Source organism: Pseudorasbora parva, chromosome 5, assembly GCF_024679245.1.
Source record: "Pseudorasbora parva isolate DD20220531a chromosome 5, ASM2467924v1, whole genome shotgun sequence".
Lineage (NCBI taxonomy): Eukaryota > Metazoa > Chordata > Actinopteri > Cypriniformes > Gobionidae > Pseudorasbora > Pseudorasbora parva.
This window is the reverse complement of record NC_090176.1, coordinates 39979110-39998569: the sequence shown is the minus strand read 5'-3', so window position 1 is coordinate 39998569 and position 19460 is coordinate 39979110. Positions and strand designations below refer to the sequence as shown.

Here is a 19460-nt window from a genome sequence, read left to right as displayed (position 1 = left end):
AAGCAGACATAGCCTGTATATGCCTTAAGAGAACTGTATACAATCGAGAAAGAGGACGCATATCCCTATATTAGGTCCTAAAAGGGCAGCAACCTTTACTCTTTTTAATGTCAAACAAAAGATAAGGACATCACTCACTGCTTTTGATTGAATAGCTTGTGTAAGTTTAATAAGGATTAATCTTTCATTTAAACAGTAAATTTTACATTTGATTATTATTCAATTTCTCTACCTAAAAACTAATGTTAGACCTACCTGAAAAACATGAAAAGCATTGTTCATTTTATCAGTATCTTTGCTCAATAGTAGGCTATTTGTGCTGCTGCTTGTATTTAAGTTATTTGTTCTTATTTTCTTTATTTGTATTAGTCCTTTATTCTCTGAACATATCAAATACCGAACCGTACTGAAACCGTGAACTTAAATACAAATACAAACCGACCTGTGAGCAATCTGTACCGTTACACCTCTAGCGTAACGTATGCGAGGGGGTTCCACAAAATTGTGAACATTTTCAAAGGGTGCCATGACTGAAAAAAGGTTGGGAAACACTGGTATAGACATTTATTAATGTTGCAAAAGCTTTATATTTCAGATCAATGCTGTTCTTGTGAACTTTCTATTGATCAAAGAATCCTAAAAAAAAAAAAAAAAAAGTACATAACTGTTTCAACATTGATAATAATCATAAATGTTTCTTGAGCAGTAAATCATCATATCAGAATAATGATTTCTGAAGGATCATGTGACGCAGAAGACTGGAGTAATGATGCTCAAAATTCAGCTTTGCCTCACAGGAATAAATAAGATTCAAAATATATTCAAATAGAAAAGTAATTTTATACTTTAATAATATTTCATAATATAGCTTTTGTATTTCTAACAACAAATGCAGCCTTGGTGAACAGAAGAGACTTCTTTAAAAACATTTAAAAATCGTACCGTTCTAAAACTTTTGACCGGTAGTGTAGATAATGCATTATAAAAAAAATCTATGTGCAGTTTTAGGTGAGCTGTCATATTGTATGTGTGATTGAGATGTGTGCTGATGTCAGAGCATTTCTCTCAGTGAGTGCAGAAGAGATACACTTAGAATGACCTCATCTGTGTCCAACTCTTTACACTACCCTTCATCTACACATTTCCCTATCAACATTTTTGCTGATGTGTTTGTTCTAGCCCTGTCAGGACTCCCAGAATGCCTCTGCTCAACCTCTCCCATTCAGTATGAGTTCTAACATCAGAGCAATCCGCATGACAGAAAAGTCATGAAGATCTCTTTAATATTTCATATGCAGCATTGTGATTAAATGTGATTTAATGGAGTTTCCACAATAAATATTTTTATCAAATATAAAAAGTCAAAAGAAAATATAACTATACTTTGTATAAAGTGAAAAGTTTCAATTGAATGAAAATAAGCATAATGGCAATGATGAATTTATGCTGAAAAAAAAGTGTCAGGACAGGATGATTTTGAGGGATGCATTACAATTAAAATTATATTTTTGCACATTTAAGTAACATAAATCAAAAATTTTTTCACATAACAGTAATGTGAAATTTGGGGTAAAATGTTTGAATTGTAATAGAAATAATGTCTCAATGTTAATACATCTTAACGGTTAAAAAAAAAAAAAAAAATTATATATATATATGGTAAGATGTTCTACCAGAACATTTTGTAGTATTATGCATGTCTTTACTGTTACTTTATTATCAATATAATGGGTATTTGCTAAATGAAAGAAATAATAAGAAATAAAACATATTAACTCTACTTACTTTAGTGTAATTATTGATTTTTTTTACAGATTTCGGGGTTAAATAAGACTTTCTGTAAAAGTGTGTTCTTGTGACTGTATGTGCATGTATAACCATACACATGTACAAGAGTGCAGGTATTGTTTGTGTGCATGTAATAAGCAGTTATGATCTATCATTACAGGGGTAATTAAGAGCCCCCCCCCCCCCCCCCCACCACCACCACCACCAAGCAGGGTTCACAGCAGCAGTTTTAACTATCAGAGTGTTGCCATGGCAGCTGTTCCCTTGCAATTTACTCTGCCAGACCTTTGTTCAGCATCCCTGCAATCTTTCCTTTTAATTTTTTTTTCGTGCTGACATGGGAAAAGCACCACCTCATTTTATTCCTCATACACCCCTGAGGCCTCAAAAATACCCAGACAGAAAAGCTCTGGCCTAACTTACTTCCTCATGCCAGAGACGTCTATACAACAAGATTAAACTGCTTTGGAGACACAAGCACAAATGTACGGCACACCATGACTTTTAAAATGGAAACACAGACTGTTATTAACCCTAGTCTGTCATTGCAATGGGAAAAACCAGACATAATTGCTCACTCTTGGTTAATTATGTCATTCCTTTCACTTGCATTTATAGCTGTCATGCAGGATGTAACACAGAGAGTGTTGTTTTTTTTAATGAAATATTAAGATAAAACATCTGTGGGTAATATGTAGTTTGGCTGCAAACTACAGTCTCTATTATAACATTTCAGTCATTTTGAGCCTACAGCAATAGGAAATTTATGAGTTTGAGACCATATTTTGCCCTCACTCATGCAAAAATAATAATGGGATGCAATTTTAATTTTACTTTTTCCCTCTTGACCTCTGGTTTCAGACAACTATCTAATCCATGCATACTGCACACAAACATTTAAAACTGCTGGCTCATCAATGTCACAGGTGTGTGTGTGTGTGTGTGTGTGTGTGTGTGTGTGTGTGTGTGTGTGTGTGTGTGTGTGTGTGTGTGTGTGTGTGTGTGTGTGTGTGTGTGTGTGTGTGTGTGTGTGTGTGTGTGTGTGTGTGTGTGTGTGTGTGTGAGATCTGTGATCCGTACAGACCAGGCCCCACAGCACCCATGTGATTTTTGGATTAATTTAACTTGAAGAATTCACATCTTATTAATTGCACACTTTGTCTTGACAATTTATTAATTCAAGTAATTTTAAACCATTCCAGTGCACAGCCACACACACACACGAAGTGCACGCACATAGAGCGTTGCGCTTTAGCCAGCAAGCATACACCGAATTGACACATAAACATAAAATGTATAGCGTATAATGTATAATGTTTGTATAGTGAAAACTATAGTGCTATTTTACACTTAATTGTTACCTACTGTTAGACCTTACTTCATTTGTAACATTGTTACAGTATATTGTATTTATCAATTTTGTCAGTCAACTCATGTTGTATTCTGAATAAAATATTGAAATTTGAAATTTCCACATCATTGCATTCTGTTTTTATTCATAATTTGTACAGTACAGTGTCCCAACTTTTTGGTAATTAGGTTTGTATTTAGTGTATGTGACCTTATTTTATTACTGACTGACTGTCTTTGATTTGTCTTGCAGCCTCTTCCTGTCTAAGTGGGAAGTTCTTGGCCAGAATAAACTGCAATGAAGACCAGATGCTTTGCCACAAGTAAGTCTGGCTAGCCAAGACTACTTGACCTCGACCACATGACAGTATAAAAAATTGCAAAGGAAATCATGAATGACTTTCAGTTCCTTTTTAGTGTAAAAACATAGAATAAAAACTTTTGTAAAATAGCAGCTATGATTATTGCATTATCTGGCTCTCACCAGCAGTCACAGCGTGTCCAGAGGTGAGGTCTCCGTTGAAGCCGTTCTCTTTAGCGTAGGTGGCGGCAGAACCAGCATGGCCACCACCAGACTGGCAAGCCCTGTAGGAGGAAGAGAAGCCGTTCTCTCCATGCCCACCTGAGGAGGATGAGCCCTGGGCTCCCGGAGATGACCACTGGGGGCCGCTGTCCTCGGGCTGCCGACCGTCTGCCATCTGAATAAGAGGGGAGGGCTCCTTACTCCTGAAAAATTTCAAAATAAATTGCTACTTAATGTTGGTAATTGATTGAACACCTTTTTGGAAGAAAGGAAGAATGCCATATGACAAAGTCCAAATTCATTCACCATCTACTTATGCAGAGGTATATTCTGAAATATGAGCTCACTATTAAAACTACACTGTGTAACTTTTTTAGTTTATTCTTAGCTAAAAACACTTAGTTCTTTCAAAAATATATGGGCTCATTAATGTATATTTACTTCTTTCAAGTAATAAAGTATTCTCGTAAGTTTATAATATGCCACTGAAAATACATACGGGTGAGGGGTTCGAATGCCGGTCGCGGTGCCCCTCCATCTTGAAAGTACATTAGCCAAAGAGGGACATACCCGTAAATTCAAGCTTCGCTTTTCGCGTTTTTACACTCGATGGCACTCATGGACGAGGTCGAACTGGAAGCCATGTTAATCTTGGACTAAATCGGCCACCGTAGGATTTCAAACGAAATCGGAATTGAGAGGAACAGAAACTAATATTGACATATACCTTTACACCACTAGATGGGGGAAAATATCACACAGTGTAGCTTTAACTAAATACAGCATAATACTGTACATGCTGTATATATCACAATGCATTGTGAATAACATATACCGTAAACAATATTATAGTATATTGATGTCACATGAACTCATCACATTGTATGTTCATATATATACATATATAATTACACACACATACACACACACACACACAAAACATATTAAGCAGAACAACTGTTTTCAGCACTGATAATAATAATAATATGTTTCTTAAGCAGCAAATCAGCATATTAGAATGATTTCTGGATCACTGACACTGAAGACTGGAGTAATGAGGCTGAAAATACAGCTTTATCATCCCAGGAATAAATTACATTTTAAAATACATTAAAATAGAAAACACTTATTTTGAATTAAAATAGTATTACACAATATCACAGTTTTTTCTGTATTTTTGATAAAATAAATGCAGTCTTGGTGACTTCTCTTAATACAATTTTAATGTTATATGAAATTATTAACACATGTACAATTATACAAATACTATATCATATTAACAAATAATATTGATAATATAATTAATAAATCAAAATGAATCAAAATTAAAATACATTACTTCAAAAAATGAGTAAAATTATTAGATGATAAAGAAATTATATTGTTAGTTTCCTGTATAACCTGGACTGCTATGCCATTACAAATTTATTTTTATGTTTAATCCATTTCCGATTAACCTTTCCCTGAATGACAAATAAAAACTGGTTGTTAAATGTTACACGTCAGTGTCTTTCTTTCTACGTGGGTGAATATTAAGCTGCAAACAGGATCAGACAACATTGGCAGGTGCCAGATATAATTTGTGCTAGATTGAAAACCATACTCTGACAGATTCTTTGAAAAAGGACAGCAGTGTGAAGTGCACTTTCTTCACGTCTCCCTCACCTGTCACAACATATATGAAAAATAAGGGTAAAGGATGGAAGAGCAGCATGCATTTTGATGATACACTTGGCAGAACATGTGTTTCCACTGAATTGGGTAGGTTATAGCAAATGTCACCGTCTCTTGTCGGCTATGCAAGTTACATGGGCAATGAAGATACAATGTATGTCAAGACAAGGGCATTTACCCTCCATAAATAAGGAAGAAAGAATGAGAGAGCACACAGTGTGCCAGCAATTAAAGCTAAAGTTTTAGAGTGCAGCAGCTTGTAAATCTTAATTTGTAGTGTCTGCTCGTGTCCGAACTCTGCCCTCTATCTCTCCCCCACTCTCTCTCTCTTTCTCAGTTCTGCCCTGAAGTGTATTTCAGATGACTTTGGGCCACCAGAGATGTTCATGATATCTTAATTGCTCTGTGTGGTTGTTGAGCAGCATGAGGAGAGTCTGCCTGTGCTGCTAATGGAGGCTTTGATCAGCCACGACTCATTCCTTCTCTCTGACTGACATTAATTCCTTGAGGGAGGATGCCTTCCTTCCCTCTCACTTCCTTTCAATCTCCATCCCTCTCTCTGTGTTACTGAGGATCTTTCTCGAGGCTTTTAGGATTATTGCAACTGGTTGATTATAGGAAAAGTTTCGGCCTGATTGCTCAGAGTAACTCCTCAGCAAACTGTGATTCCTGGTGGCAGGAAATGGCGATGTAATCCAAAATGAGGTCTTATGTTACTTTAATTTAGTGATGATGCTAAGTCAAGCATCACTTTGCTCGTATATAATGTTATACAGGGATTTGGACAAATCGCCAAACCATAAGTATTGCATTTCGACCTTGTGCTACGTATATGAATTAAACCTTAAATGATGTGGCTTGAAGAAGAGGGGTGTGCTGTATTTAAGAAACCAGACGATTGTAATTTTTGCCTGTTGCATCAATAAATGAGAAAAAGAATCCAAAGATACTGTATACTGAAGGAAGGACCCAAGTTTTTTTTTAAAGAGCATCCTGTCTCTCCATTGACTAACACATGACTAACCCAACTAACACTTTGAGCCATTAAAAAGTTCATAAAGAGACCGTAATCCATATGAATTGAGTGGTTTAGTCCAAATTTTCCAAAAGAAGATGGACGACGCGGCCTCCCTTTCTTCCGCCGACGCAAATGAAGCCGCCAGTGTTCAAATATGGTGCTGACATCTTGGGTCTTTCTTGAGTCTGCACAGTAGTGAGCACAAAGTGGAGCCGCGATATCAAGGTACCGCCTAATCAACTTTTTGTAAAATAAACAGTTATGGAAATGTAGAGGTTAAAGTTAAAGCTCCAATCTCCTCCCAAAGATCCAAAAAAATTGTCTGTTAGTGCCTCAGTGACTTCTACGCTCATCTCAGCTGTCAATCATAACATCAGACCCCCCCATTTTTACAGTATCAAATAAAAAACCAAACGAATAAAATCAGCCCTAAAATGACAGAAACCATCTTTGGGGAAAAATATTTGAAGTGTAATTTTATTGTTTAGTTTGTCTATGTGCCATTATATTTCATGGAGAGGGCAGGTTTTATGACCTATACTCCTGGGGGCGATCCAGAAGCATTGGCTTCAGTTTTTAGGACTCATGAGGCATGCTAGTAAGGAACAGATTTAATTGGGTGAACTATCCCTTTAAGACAAAGTCTTGATACTACAATAATGTTGCAAATTGATCAAAATAAAAAATTGTTCCAGGATCAGTATATTTTGTTGATCCTGGAACAACATTCCTGTTCAAAAATGTAGTCCTAACCCTATCCCAACCCCTAAATCTTGCCCTACCCATAACGTATGCATAAAATCAGAGGGAAATGATAAGTGTATAACACTGACGTAGAAGCATCAAACCTTGTTGTAAGCCTAAACTTGAAATAAACTGTAAACGTGTCCCTCAAACTGATTGGTTTATTGGAATGTGCTTCCAGGAACATGCTTTACTTGGTGAAATCATGTCCACCTTTGCAATCTAGTGACAAAATCTCAAGATTTATTAAGCTAAATTTAACTTGTAAAACCAAATGCAATAGCCAAGGGCAGTCTCAATAATTCGCAGGAGTGACTCAGCCATATCATCAATGTCACATATGCTGAATTTCTAATCAACGAACAGCCTCGTCTGCTGAAGGCCAGATACACGGTCTGATAGCTTGTTGGATATCAGTGGTGCCGCAGTCATGTCGGAACCCCGCTGAGATCTTGATGAACTGGGGAATCGTGGGAAAGCATTAAACCTAGCACAAAAAATCAATTTAATGCAGCACTCCCATTGGTGCTATAAAGCAAAAGAGTTTCAAATATGTGGAGTTGAAAAAAGTTAAAGAAAACTATGGAGAGAGACTCCTGCATGATTAAAAATAAGTGCTCCTGTCTCTCAATCTGTAAAGTTTCGTGTTGGCCAACATATTAGAGGGCTGTGGGGTGGATTCTTTCGATTTGAGAAAGTAAGCAAATTAGCAACCACACAGCAACACCCTGGCAACCAACCACAACATGCTAAACACGGATGGATGGATTTAAATATGTGCCTGTAAAATTAACGTGTTCCTTTCTTTGTTTTCATTTCTACTGGTAGTCACTGCATTACACTGGTCATTTAAATAAACTTAAACTTTTCTCAACTGGAAACACTCACATTGCATTGCCAGCAGCTGCATGTTGGTCATTTCATCTCAGATCACCAACTCTCACTGACAATGACATTGGGCCACTTTGTCGCAGCAAATCACTGTTTATGTGAACGCCTCTCCAGAGTGGCACAGAAAGACAAGGACATTCACAACTGCTGAAGACCTCTGTCTCAGACACTTTCATTTATTGGGAACTGACGGGGACTCTCTTTTTACTTGGCAGTGTTCCGTTTTAGAGAAAGAACTCCCCATAGAAAATCAGGAAAAAGGGAATGTTGACTCAATGTTACCGTCTTGCATTCTCTCTCCCTTTGCAGTCTGTACACGACCATGGCCCATTTAAGACCATTTAGGAAGACTTACCTTGCGCACTTACAAATGCACAATTTTGCAGTCAGTCTCTCCGTAACAAGACAAGCTGATCACATTACAGTATCAGCATCAGAGTGAAATATTTATCTGAAAAACAGCACACTCTGGTGGACAGAAATGATGATACACTCATTAAGCCTGAGGGGGCTCTGAATAGACATTGCAGCGACAGCATGTGTGGTATGGTACCAGGTCTGAGCGCCAGCCTTCTGATGATCTTGATCTACAGAACATATGCTGGATTCCGGGGAAGAACCAGACATCAGGCCAGCCAAAAAACCTGACCTACCAGTAAAAGATGCTAGAGAACTTCTCCCCAAACAATAACAGTGTAAAGAGGAGCAAATGGATCACATTGGAAATCGTCCAACGCAGCAAAACATTTACTTTTATGCATTTAGCATATGCTTTAATCCAAAGAAACTCCCAAAAGCAATTCATCACAGAGTATTCACAGCAACAGTGCCATGTTTATAAGAAAGGTAAAGAAAAGGAAACACATTAGATCCGAGGAAAAATGCAGAGAAATGGAGCTGTATGAAAGATTAAACACACGTTTTAGTTCAGAAGTGAATCGTCTTTGTCTTTTTACTAATAGTATTGTCTAATTGCTTATTAGCATACAGAATACTACAGGGTTGACATATTGTTTTGTATTTATATTAGTATTATATTATATTTCCATTTCCATCGTCCTGAGATCAATGGGTTTTTGAATAGGCTTTTGATTAAATGCCTTAAATAAGGTTTGTGGTTAACACAAGCTCAAGATATTTTCGTGTTTTATGTGATTTGTTTTTAAAAAAAATTGTTTTTTTTACTTGTCTTGAAAAAGGCAGGTTTTTAGGGATATTTAGCAAAATCAGGTAAACTTTTCTATTCACAAGTCTGCTTTTACAGCCTCATTGTTTTATATAAATCACATTATTGCACAGGGAGAATGTTTTTAGTTTGTTTATAACTTTCATTTAGCTTTTGACTTCTGCCGATTATACAGTATTTAGGCTTCAAAATTGGGATGGCCTAATGGTTAGAGAGTCAGATTGGTAACATAATTATTGCATTAAATCTGCTAACTAAATTAAATTAAATGCAGAGGATAAAGGATGATGCTAACTTATAGGCTGGCCTACAACATTTTTTCATAACATTCTATTGGCAGGACCGACCTCAAATTATTTTTTTTAAGCTTGATTTCAGCTTTAGAAGCAAAGTGTATTATGCTTTAGTTCTATTTTATTGACAATTAGAAATATGTTAAAGGTGCACTATTTTTGCAGTAAAATATCTAAAATCCCGCAGGCCAGTGTTATATATTTTGTTCAGTGATGTACAAATGTTTACAACTATTTGTAAATTGTGAGAAAATTGCTATTTTAACCAAGAACCCAGGATGTCTGAGCGAGACGTCTGTCAATTGAGTCATATGTGTTACCCTCAGTTTCCGGTTTTATTTGGCAGAAACACTTTACTCTCAGCAGTGTGAACAAGTGTCACAGCAGCCGCTGAGCAAACGTACAAACTAGAGTAACGTCCTTTCCCGATTATTTTCCACCGGCTGTGAGGTGAAGACCACATGTCCCAAAATTCTGCGCTCAAACCTGGCGTCATCAAACTACGCCTTTTTTTTTTTTTTGAATAGACGCCCTCTAGTGGACAGAAAAAGTTACATAGGGTAACTTTAAAGATGCCGTATGTAATTTTTTTGACTGTACTAAATCATAAAAATACCATAATATGTTTGCAGATATTTAGGAGTTCTAAGTTCACATACTTGTTTCTCTGAAAAACAATGCTACAGCCAGTTATTACTACCATAGTACTTTAAATATACTATACTTTATATATACTTTTTTATTCTATATAGTACTTTAAAATATGCATTTCATGTTGGGATGTCGGTTTTTGTTTTGGCCTGTTTGATCCCGCCCCCTGCCAATTTACCCAGTAGTATTTTGACAACCCAGGTTGCCAGTTGATGGAAAAAACACAGCAACCTGGCAACCATGGAAGGTGGCAAACAAACTGGGTCAGAGACACAGTAGAAGATTCTACAGGACCTAAAAAGCCTCTGCATCCATCTAAAGGCTCTATAACCGGAGAAATATTAAAACACGGATAAATCATCTCATCACCTTACACTTACAGCACTTTAGTGAAAGGCTGTTGCATGTCCTCAATCTAGCAACCTAGCGTTGTGTCCAATATTTTGAATTTGGACTGTCAGTATTTCATACGGCACCTTTAATCAAACGTAAGCACATCTTATCCTCATCTGATTTTACAATTCAGATGGAAATAAAGCCATATGTCATATGTGTTTATTCTCCACAAATCCGTTATGCGCAAAAACTGAGCTGGGATAGAGAAAAGAACATCACAAGCCTCTGTTTATTTTTTTCCTGCTTATTCCAATTTACTCTCAGCTGCTGTGGCACTGCAGGGGCGCTTCTTGCACATGGGCGGATGCTGATGAAAGGGACATCCATGAGAGGACAGAGTGCATAAAGGGCCACAGAACACTCCTCGTTCTTGGCCTGCCGGGCTAATGCATGGAGAACTGGGTTGATCATCACGCATCCCTCGGTGCGGGCTCTGTGGTGCATTCTGGGAAATCAGCACCACAGGAAGCCAACCTGCCTCCTGGTCCCCAGCATAGAGATTACATCAAGAATAGAGCAAGCTGTTACCTTGTCCTCAGATTACCCCCAAACCAAAAAAAACATGCTTAATAATTAGTTACATTCATATAGCTCTTTTCTAGGCACTAGAAGCCCTTTACATATTGAAGGGGGAATCTCCTCAACCACCACCAATGTGCAGCATCCACCTGGATGATGTGACGGCAGTCATATTGCGCCAGAACGCTCACCACACACCAGCTGATTGGTGGAGAGGAGATGCCAATCATTATATGGGGATGATTAGGAGGCCATGATGGACAGGGGCCACTGGGCAAATTTGGCCAGGATGCAAGGGTTACACCCCTACTCTTTTTTACCGAAGGACATCCTGGGATTTTTAATGACCACAGAGAGTCAGGACCTCGGTTTAATGTCTCATCCGAATGACAGACGTCTCATCCGAAGGACTTAGTTTTTACATCCATTTCCTTTAAAGGCGTCATGAATTGAGAAATCAACTTTCCCTTGAGCTTTTGATATATAAAGGGTCATGGCAATATAAGAATATCCTGTAAGTTTCAAAGCTTAAAACTTTTATTGACTCTTACTGAAAACTTTTGCAGATCGTTTGATATCTATTGATTATGTGTACGTGTCTAAATGAACATAATTTAGCACGCTGTGAAATAGTGAAATGATTCCTTTCTTGATGTGCATTGTTTACTCACTTGACAGTTTTCTGGGAAAAATACAAAAAGTTTTGATCATGCTAATTTGTCTGACTCTGCAACGAGGCTTGTGTGTGTGTGTGTGTGTGTGTGTGTGTGTGTGTGTGTGTGTGTGTGTGTGTGTGTGTGTGTGTGTGTGTGTGTGTGTGTGTGTGTGTGTGTGTGTGTGTGTGTGTGTGTGTGTGTGTGTGTATGGAGACGAACCGAGAGATGCATCAAGAGACACCAGCAGGTGTCTGGTTTCCCTTGCTCCATCAGCGGAAGAGTGTGTGGCTCAAGGATTGGACTCAACGCCAACGAGAAGTGGCACCAGCGGCAAAGTCGCTTTGGGCAAATTTAATAAACTGACAAGAACCTATGCAATCAAATTTGTCATTTGACTGTTGGGCAAATTTCATAAACTGTGCAAAAAGACACATGAAACTGTTAATAAATGTAATCCGTTTAAACCTAGATGATTCATATCACCCGCTGATGTTGTCATTGTAAATAAAGAGTAGAAAAACTTGTATATGATAATCTGCCTGTAGCTGGGGCTATGCCAGAACTAAACCCAATGCCCCTCATGCAGTCCCAGCTATGATTGGTGGACGAAGTGTGGCACTTAGAAGCACGCTCTAATTGGCTGAGAGAGGATGGCAGTCAGACGGACCATTTCTTTCAACCCAGATGGAAGTGACAGCTCTGACCTTCTTTTTTCCCAGAAAGGGAAGCAGGAAAAAAAAATCTCAAACTCTCCCTGTGTGAACCAGAGCCAGTTGGCAGACATCGAAGCCCCTGGCACTCGCACGTCCCTGAACAGAGAGTGTGATATGTGCACCCTATCCAAACCTTACAACCTTTAGGGGTGTCTCTGAAGCTGTGAAGTCAAAGCCCCAAACTGTTTTAGTCGGGATTTTGTTCATGCTGTCAGAACTTCCCATTGGGTATGGCATTAAATTGCCCCAGAAGATGATGAACATTTGCATTGACATTCAAAAGACTTCAACTTTTCTATTGCAAATGTTCAAAATAACTCATGATAGATCCCAAATTTGAATAGGCGCACCACGGTGGCTCAGATTAATCCTTGGAATGTGGCACGTACTGACAGTAAATAGTATTTGAATAAATGAAAAAGGCAATTGCATCTGGATGAACGTTAAATCCGAACCCACATGACAGTAGAAATCCTCACTTAAACCCTTGTTTAAACCCTTTTGTACACACAATTTCAAAGCACTTCAAGCACATGATAAACACACGAGCAAAAATGCAGTAGAATTCATATGGAAATGCATGTTTAATACATTCACCAATTCCTAAACTTAAAAATAAAGGTTCTATTGGTTCCATGAAGAATGTTTAGCATCCATGAAACATTTCCACTGCTTTATAATGAAAAAAAGTTTCTTCAGATTATTAAAATCTTCTTCACAAAATTTTTATTTTATAAACTGGTCACTAAAATATTATTTGGAAGAAAGAGGAAACAGAATCATACAAGTTTAGTGCGATGTAGTAGGTGTGTAACGTTACCCCCATGTCACGATTCAATGCACATCACGATACTGAACTCATGATAGGATGTTATTGTGATACTCCAAGACATATGGTAAAAAGTTAACAAAAAATGTACTGTTGACTAAAATTTTAAATCTGGTTACATTTGGAGGGGAAATTAATCGGTTTGGTGCTGGTAATCCAAAGCACAAAACAATGGTGACACCATCTGAAAATACAGAATTATTTTAGACGGCTTGCACTTCTTGACACTTTTTACTGTTAACTTAAGACATTTGGCATTATCGGGACCCACAAATATTTCCCCATTGCATTATTTTATAATATACTCAGCACTATATCTGACACTAAAACTCTGTAATTTAGATTTTTTTTAAACAGTAATTTTCCATTTTGGGTGAACTATACGTGATACATATTGGCCCTATCCCCGATACATATTGTTGCATTTTTGTATTGCGATATATTGTGACACGATATATATTGTTAAACCCCTACATGATAGTGAATAAATGATTATCAAATTTTCATTTTTGAGTGAACTGGCACTTTAAGGTACAAATACACACCTTTTTAGGAGTAGATAAGGCACAAAAGTGTACCTTTGGAGGGTTTTAAGGGCCAGATTTACTAATAGCTTGCACCAGCGCAAACCCTCTTTTTACTACTGTCAGGATTTATTAAAGACACGCAGTAAAAAATTATCTTTGAAAGATCGTGGACAGAGTTATTTTTGCGGCTTACCTTATCGCATTTGCATTTGCAGGAGTTTCCCTTTCAGATACAAAGCTTATGAGAGGAAAGTATTTAAATGAATCACGCTCTCTTTGTAGATTGTGTCGCTGGTCATTATTGCTTTAATAGGAACGTGCTCTCAAACTAATTTGCCCTGTTTTGTAAATCTGGCCCTAAGTGGCACATTTTTTTTTGCCGGAGAGTGCATATCACCAATTTAAAAAGTCAAACTGTCAGTCAGATTGCATGTATCGCTAATAATGCGTAGGTTTGTGCCAAATTCCAGCTCAAGTGTTTAAAAACACTCAGCTTGCCAAGACAAGCACTGGAGAACTTCAACACACTGAAAGTAATATACATAAAGAGTATGCTGGCAGTTGTTGCTAACTGCAGGTTAAATAGGTACTATTCTTCATTCCTTCCCCCTATTTTCCTCTCTCCATACAGATACCTGGCTCACTCTACTGCAGCAGAATTGCAGAGCTCTCGGCTCACGCATACACACATGCCAAAAGGAAGACAGAACTGCAACTGGACTAGATGTGGACTGAGAGCTGTCTTTGGGTGTTACTGTACAGTGCTGCAAAACAAGGACGCCGATACAGGTGTTATGGGCCTTTTTCATTTGCAACAGGATGAGCTTAGCATAAACCTGTGGGTTTTATTTAGATAAAGAGGCGGCCTGTAAGCCAGAGAGGAACGGGCCTCATTTTCCATTGAAACAGTTAAAGTACCATTTCCTCTTGAATTATTCACTTAGGCTGTCCCAGTATCTGCGAGAAATTCAATATACCAAGCTAGGCATTCAGTATCATGTCAAACATTTCTCATGTTCTTACACTATTATGGAGAAGGTCTGTCCATCGTTTAGGACCAAGGTTTTTGAAAGATTCAGGCATGTGGTCTGTATCTTTTCTCACTGAGACTTACAACTTATCTAGTTGCCCTAAGTGAACAAACAAACAAACAAACAAATTAAAAGTAGATTAAATATTACACTACCATTTTAAAATGTACAGTAAAAACAATATTATTTAGAAATATTATTACAATTTAAAATAGCTGTTTTCTATTTTAAATGTATTTTAAAATGTAATTTATTCCTGGGATGGCAAAGCTGAATTTATCATCATCACTCTAGTCTTCAGTGTCATATGATCCTTCAGAAATCATTCTGTTATGCTGATTTAGGGCTCAGAAAATATCTCTTATTATTATCAATGTTGAAATTAGTTGTACTGCTTAAACTTTTTGTGGAATCCATTGTATTTTTCTCCCTGATTTTTTTGATGAATAGAAAGTTCAAAAGATCAGATTATTTGGAAAATAAATCTTATGTAACATTATAAGAATCTATATTGTCAATTTTGATCAATGATTTTGATTATTTAACGCATCCTTGCTGAATAAACACATTCATTATTTCCACACACACACAAAAAAAATCTTACTGACCCCAAACTTTTAAGCAGTAGTATCCTAAAAAATATATTAAAAATTATAGGAATATCTATTGTCAATCTTTTGTCAAATCAACTAAGATTCAGATAACATAATATTTTGGGTTTGTATTTATTAAACCAATCTCCTTCATTATATTAACTCAAGATAAATATTTTTACAATAACACATTGACTATGCAGAATCCAGAATGAACAATCCAAGTCAGCATAATTCAAATATATTTGGTTTATTTTTTTAACATCCTTTTTTGGTCTAATTCAACACAATTGTGTTTGTTTTCAATACAAACTCCACTTCTTAAACCTATTTTCATGTTAGCTGACATCATCTAAGCTGTGCATGGGAAAACTTTTTTACGGGGGGGGGGGGGGGGGGAATATACATGTAATGTTTTAGGTAATATACATGTAATGTTCTCCCAGTTAAAAAGGTACAAAAGATGTGGGTTGGCAGTACCTTTTCAAGAGGTACCCTTTTTGTATCAAAAAACACTTTTGTACATATTATAACCTGAAAGGATCAAATGTGTACCTTTTAAAATATACCGCCCCATTGACATTTTTTGTACTTTTTCTGAGAGTGAATAAGTAACACACAAACGTAATTTAATACTGGTTAATGATAAAACTGTAAGTTGCATCAATAATAGCAAATCTTCGAGTTGAAAAAGACCACTGAGACACATCCATCACAATTTCTCAATAAACTTTTAGCTTCCTCCACTCAAAAAGTTGTAAAAGTGTGTGCAGGGATTATAGAATCAAATATCCGTTTGGATAAACTGAAAGGACTATTTTTATCATATTGTCCAGAGTTTTCGATTATTAGCAGATGTTTAGAGGATACTTAATATGACCCTTTAGAACATTCCATTAGAAATCCTGCACATTCCTCTAGGATTTTTATAGCAACAGTAACATTAGTCATCTTGTTAACTTGCATAACTCTCATCACAAGAGAATGACAAGTGTCTATCTGCGTCTCATTATTTTGTTTTTCTTCTGGCTTTCCTCTAATTTCATTTTTTTTATTGTTTGCCGTGGGAGCTTGAGTACTTTAAAAATTCACAGTGGGACTATTCGAATCTGCGATACGAATGATACTGCTAGCATCTTACACATGCAATTAAAGCCTGCAGGCTAGATTACACATCTGCTGTGAAACCTGTTAAAAACAAGCTTGCATAAGGTTGGTCGTGACACCATTCACTGCTCTGCACTTCCTACAGGCTTAATCTGAATGCTAGTGCGGCGGCGAGGTATACGCTAGCGAAAATGGAGAGAGGGAGTTATTAAATTATGTTGCGTATAGATGCCAAATTAGTTTCAAATTTTCATTCACACAGTGCAGCACAATTGCTGGAATATCCTTTAATGTGTGACTCACAGCTGACTCATAAAAAGAAACTGGTGGCTTAATCACAAAGAATCGCAAGATTAGCCTTTTGCTAATCTTTTTTTTATTGGCAAAGATTGGTCATATGCATTCTGTAAATGAGCATGCATGCTTATCAACATGTAAACAGTCATATGTGCAGGCATCTATAAAGCTAACATCTGCACCTGTTCTTGTTGACAACAAAAACATTGACAGGAATCTCATCTCTTTCACACGTCTCTGCGTGGGCGTTCATACATGGGAACATCGACCCGCCAAGCCACGTCCTACCCACCAACATGAACATGTAAACATTCATTAAACCCGATCGGAAGAGCCTTTGCGCCTCTCAGAGGGCCCGATGTGCATTCAAAAGCATGAGAGAGGAAGGCTAATGAAAAGCCCTTCTGCAGCAGCTTCGTGTGAAAACAGAAGCAGAGAGAAAAGCAAAGCATTGCTTATTAACTGGCTTTTGTTTTGGTATTTTGCGGGAGTGCGTCACGCTCATCAGCAGCTTGAAGGGCTCTCTGCCTCCCGCTCAACCCACTCACAGCTCCTGTGTACCAGAGACAGTGCTAACAACATTCCTTCCACCTATATCTGCAACTGTATTACAATTCAGGGTTACAAGACTCTTGGATGTGGATCTTAGGCCGTTTCAAATATCCAGACTTTTGATAATCATAGCCTGCTGCTCTACAAGAATATTTTAGGTTCAATACAATGAACATTATTCATGGTGCAATGTTGATTACTGCAAAAAAATAATTTCAACTCAATGGAAGTGAATGGGGTCCATTTATGGAGGATTTAAACAGAAATGTGAAGCTTATAATTTTATACAAGCACTGTTTCTGTTCAAATGTCTATAATACTTGAGCTTTTATTGTCATTTCTACATATGTTTTAAGGTTATGTGGTCATGGCAACAGAGTTGTAAAACTGGATATAACTTTATAAGGAAAAAGTTAATTACATGTATATAATTTTGTAGTGGCTGTTATTGTTAGCTAAAACTATTACAATGTTTTTTTTGTTAATGGGAATAATATTAGACAAAAAAAACAATTATAATATTTAAACTTAATTACTAAAACTTAAAAATAAAATGAAATCTAAATAGAAATGTTAAAAAAGAAAAAGTACATAAAGTAATCGAACAAACAAAATATTTAATGAAAATATAAAAAATAAAAGCTAATAATAATTCAAAATATTAATTAATACTATAATAGTACATCAATAATACTAAAATAAGTCTGGCCAACATCTAAATCTACCATTCGCATAAGGGCAGATTAATCTGAAATCAGATAAGACTACAGCGGACTGATAAAATGGACCCTGACTCTGAGCCTAGGGCCCTGTCCTAGATAGCCCATCTTAAATGGACTTGCGGTCTTGTGACCTTCATTCAGAATGGTCCTTACACTACCTTTGGGGCCACACCACCCTGACTCTGAGATTAGAGCCCTGTCCCAAGTGAAGTAACCCATCAGAAATGGACTTGCGGTCTTTTGATCTTCACTCAAACAAACGTGTTTGTGAGTTCCATAAGACTGTAGGATATCCCATTTGCCACTGTATTATTCAGAAGGGTCCTCACAAACACCACCTTTGGGGCCAACTTCACCCCACTACTATCAGCTATGCGGCATAATGTTACCAAAATGTGAAATTGAAATGCAAGGGCTGAGGGCAGCATCTTGTCTGAAATCACTAGCATGCAAAAAGGGTAAAATTGCCCACAATCCCTACAAGTAAATTTATTCTCTATTAACATTTTATACATAGTTTACATAGAATATATATTTATAGTGCATATAAAATAGCTGCCCAGTGGTGTTGTCAAGATGGCCGTCGAGTGGACAAACATTTGAATTTGGTCTTACTAATTACAACAGAATCAAGTGAATTGTGATGAATAAAAGATTCGTTTTTTTATGTACAGTATATGTAAAAGATCAGAGGTGCTGCATTTGACATGTTACTGCAATGTGGGAGGAGCCGACACCGTAATAAGGTCTGCTGTGTTGGTCATGTTAGAGATGTGCTGCAGGGATTGGCTGGTACCTGTCTAGGTGGTGGTACTCCAGTGATGATTGGTGGCGTACTTAGGAGGAGGCTTCAGGGCCCTGAAGAGTCTCTCAGTGTTATAAACACCTGCAAACAAATCATAAAGAGACAAAAAATGTTAATATATAAATGTGAATCTTTTAAGGATGTTAAAGAGACTGTCTGTATAAATGTGGCCAGAAGAACACAAGGGATTATGTGTTACTAACGCACAGAATGAGCTCATTAGTTCTTTAATGAGATCACAACCTTGGCAATCAGCATACAACTGTGTACGACACACACACACACCTGGATAAACCACAGAGACAGCACTACTTCACTACAGCACGCATATTTAGTGCTGAATGGGACACCTATAGAATACAAAACCCTTCATTCTCTCTTTTTGCCTACAAAGGGTACTTCAGTGCTGGGAAGATGAATCTGTATTTAAACTGGGTCATTAATGTAGTAGAAATGTACAATTATTTTTGAATTTGGTGCCTTCTAGACTGAGAAAAGACAGAAAATGTATTTTTGTCTCATGGGGATAAAAGACAACAATTCCCAGAATGCTTCGTTGGCCTGTGAGGCCATTCCCAAAGCCACCGCTATGGAA

General features: G+C 37.2%; 1 protein-coding gene across 20 annotated transcripts in view; it reads right to left on the bottom strand.

Moving 5' to 3' along the window:
* Window positions 1-18946, bottom strand: part of map2 (microtubule-associated protein 2) — a 65483-nt gene extending 46537 nt beyond the window's left edge. For 17 of the 20 annotated variants that reach the window (XM_067444290.1, XM_067444294.1, XM_067444296.1 and 14 more), the window contains exons 1-2: window positions 18857-18946; window positions 3623-3864 (exon numbers count right to left, since the gene is read on the bottom strand). In XM_067444290.1, coding sequence (XP_067300391.1) covers window positions 3623-3836 — 214 coding nt within the window. In that variant the 5' untranslated portion in view covers window positions 3837-3864; window positions 18857-18946. The remainder of the gene's footprint in view (window positions 1-3622; window positions 3865-18856) is intronic. The other 3 variants (XM_067444297.1, XM_067444302.1, XM_067444310.1) reach the window with 1 other exon arrangement.
* Window positions 18947-19460: the final 514 nt, after the last annotated feature.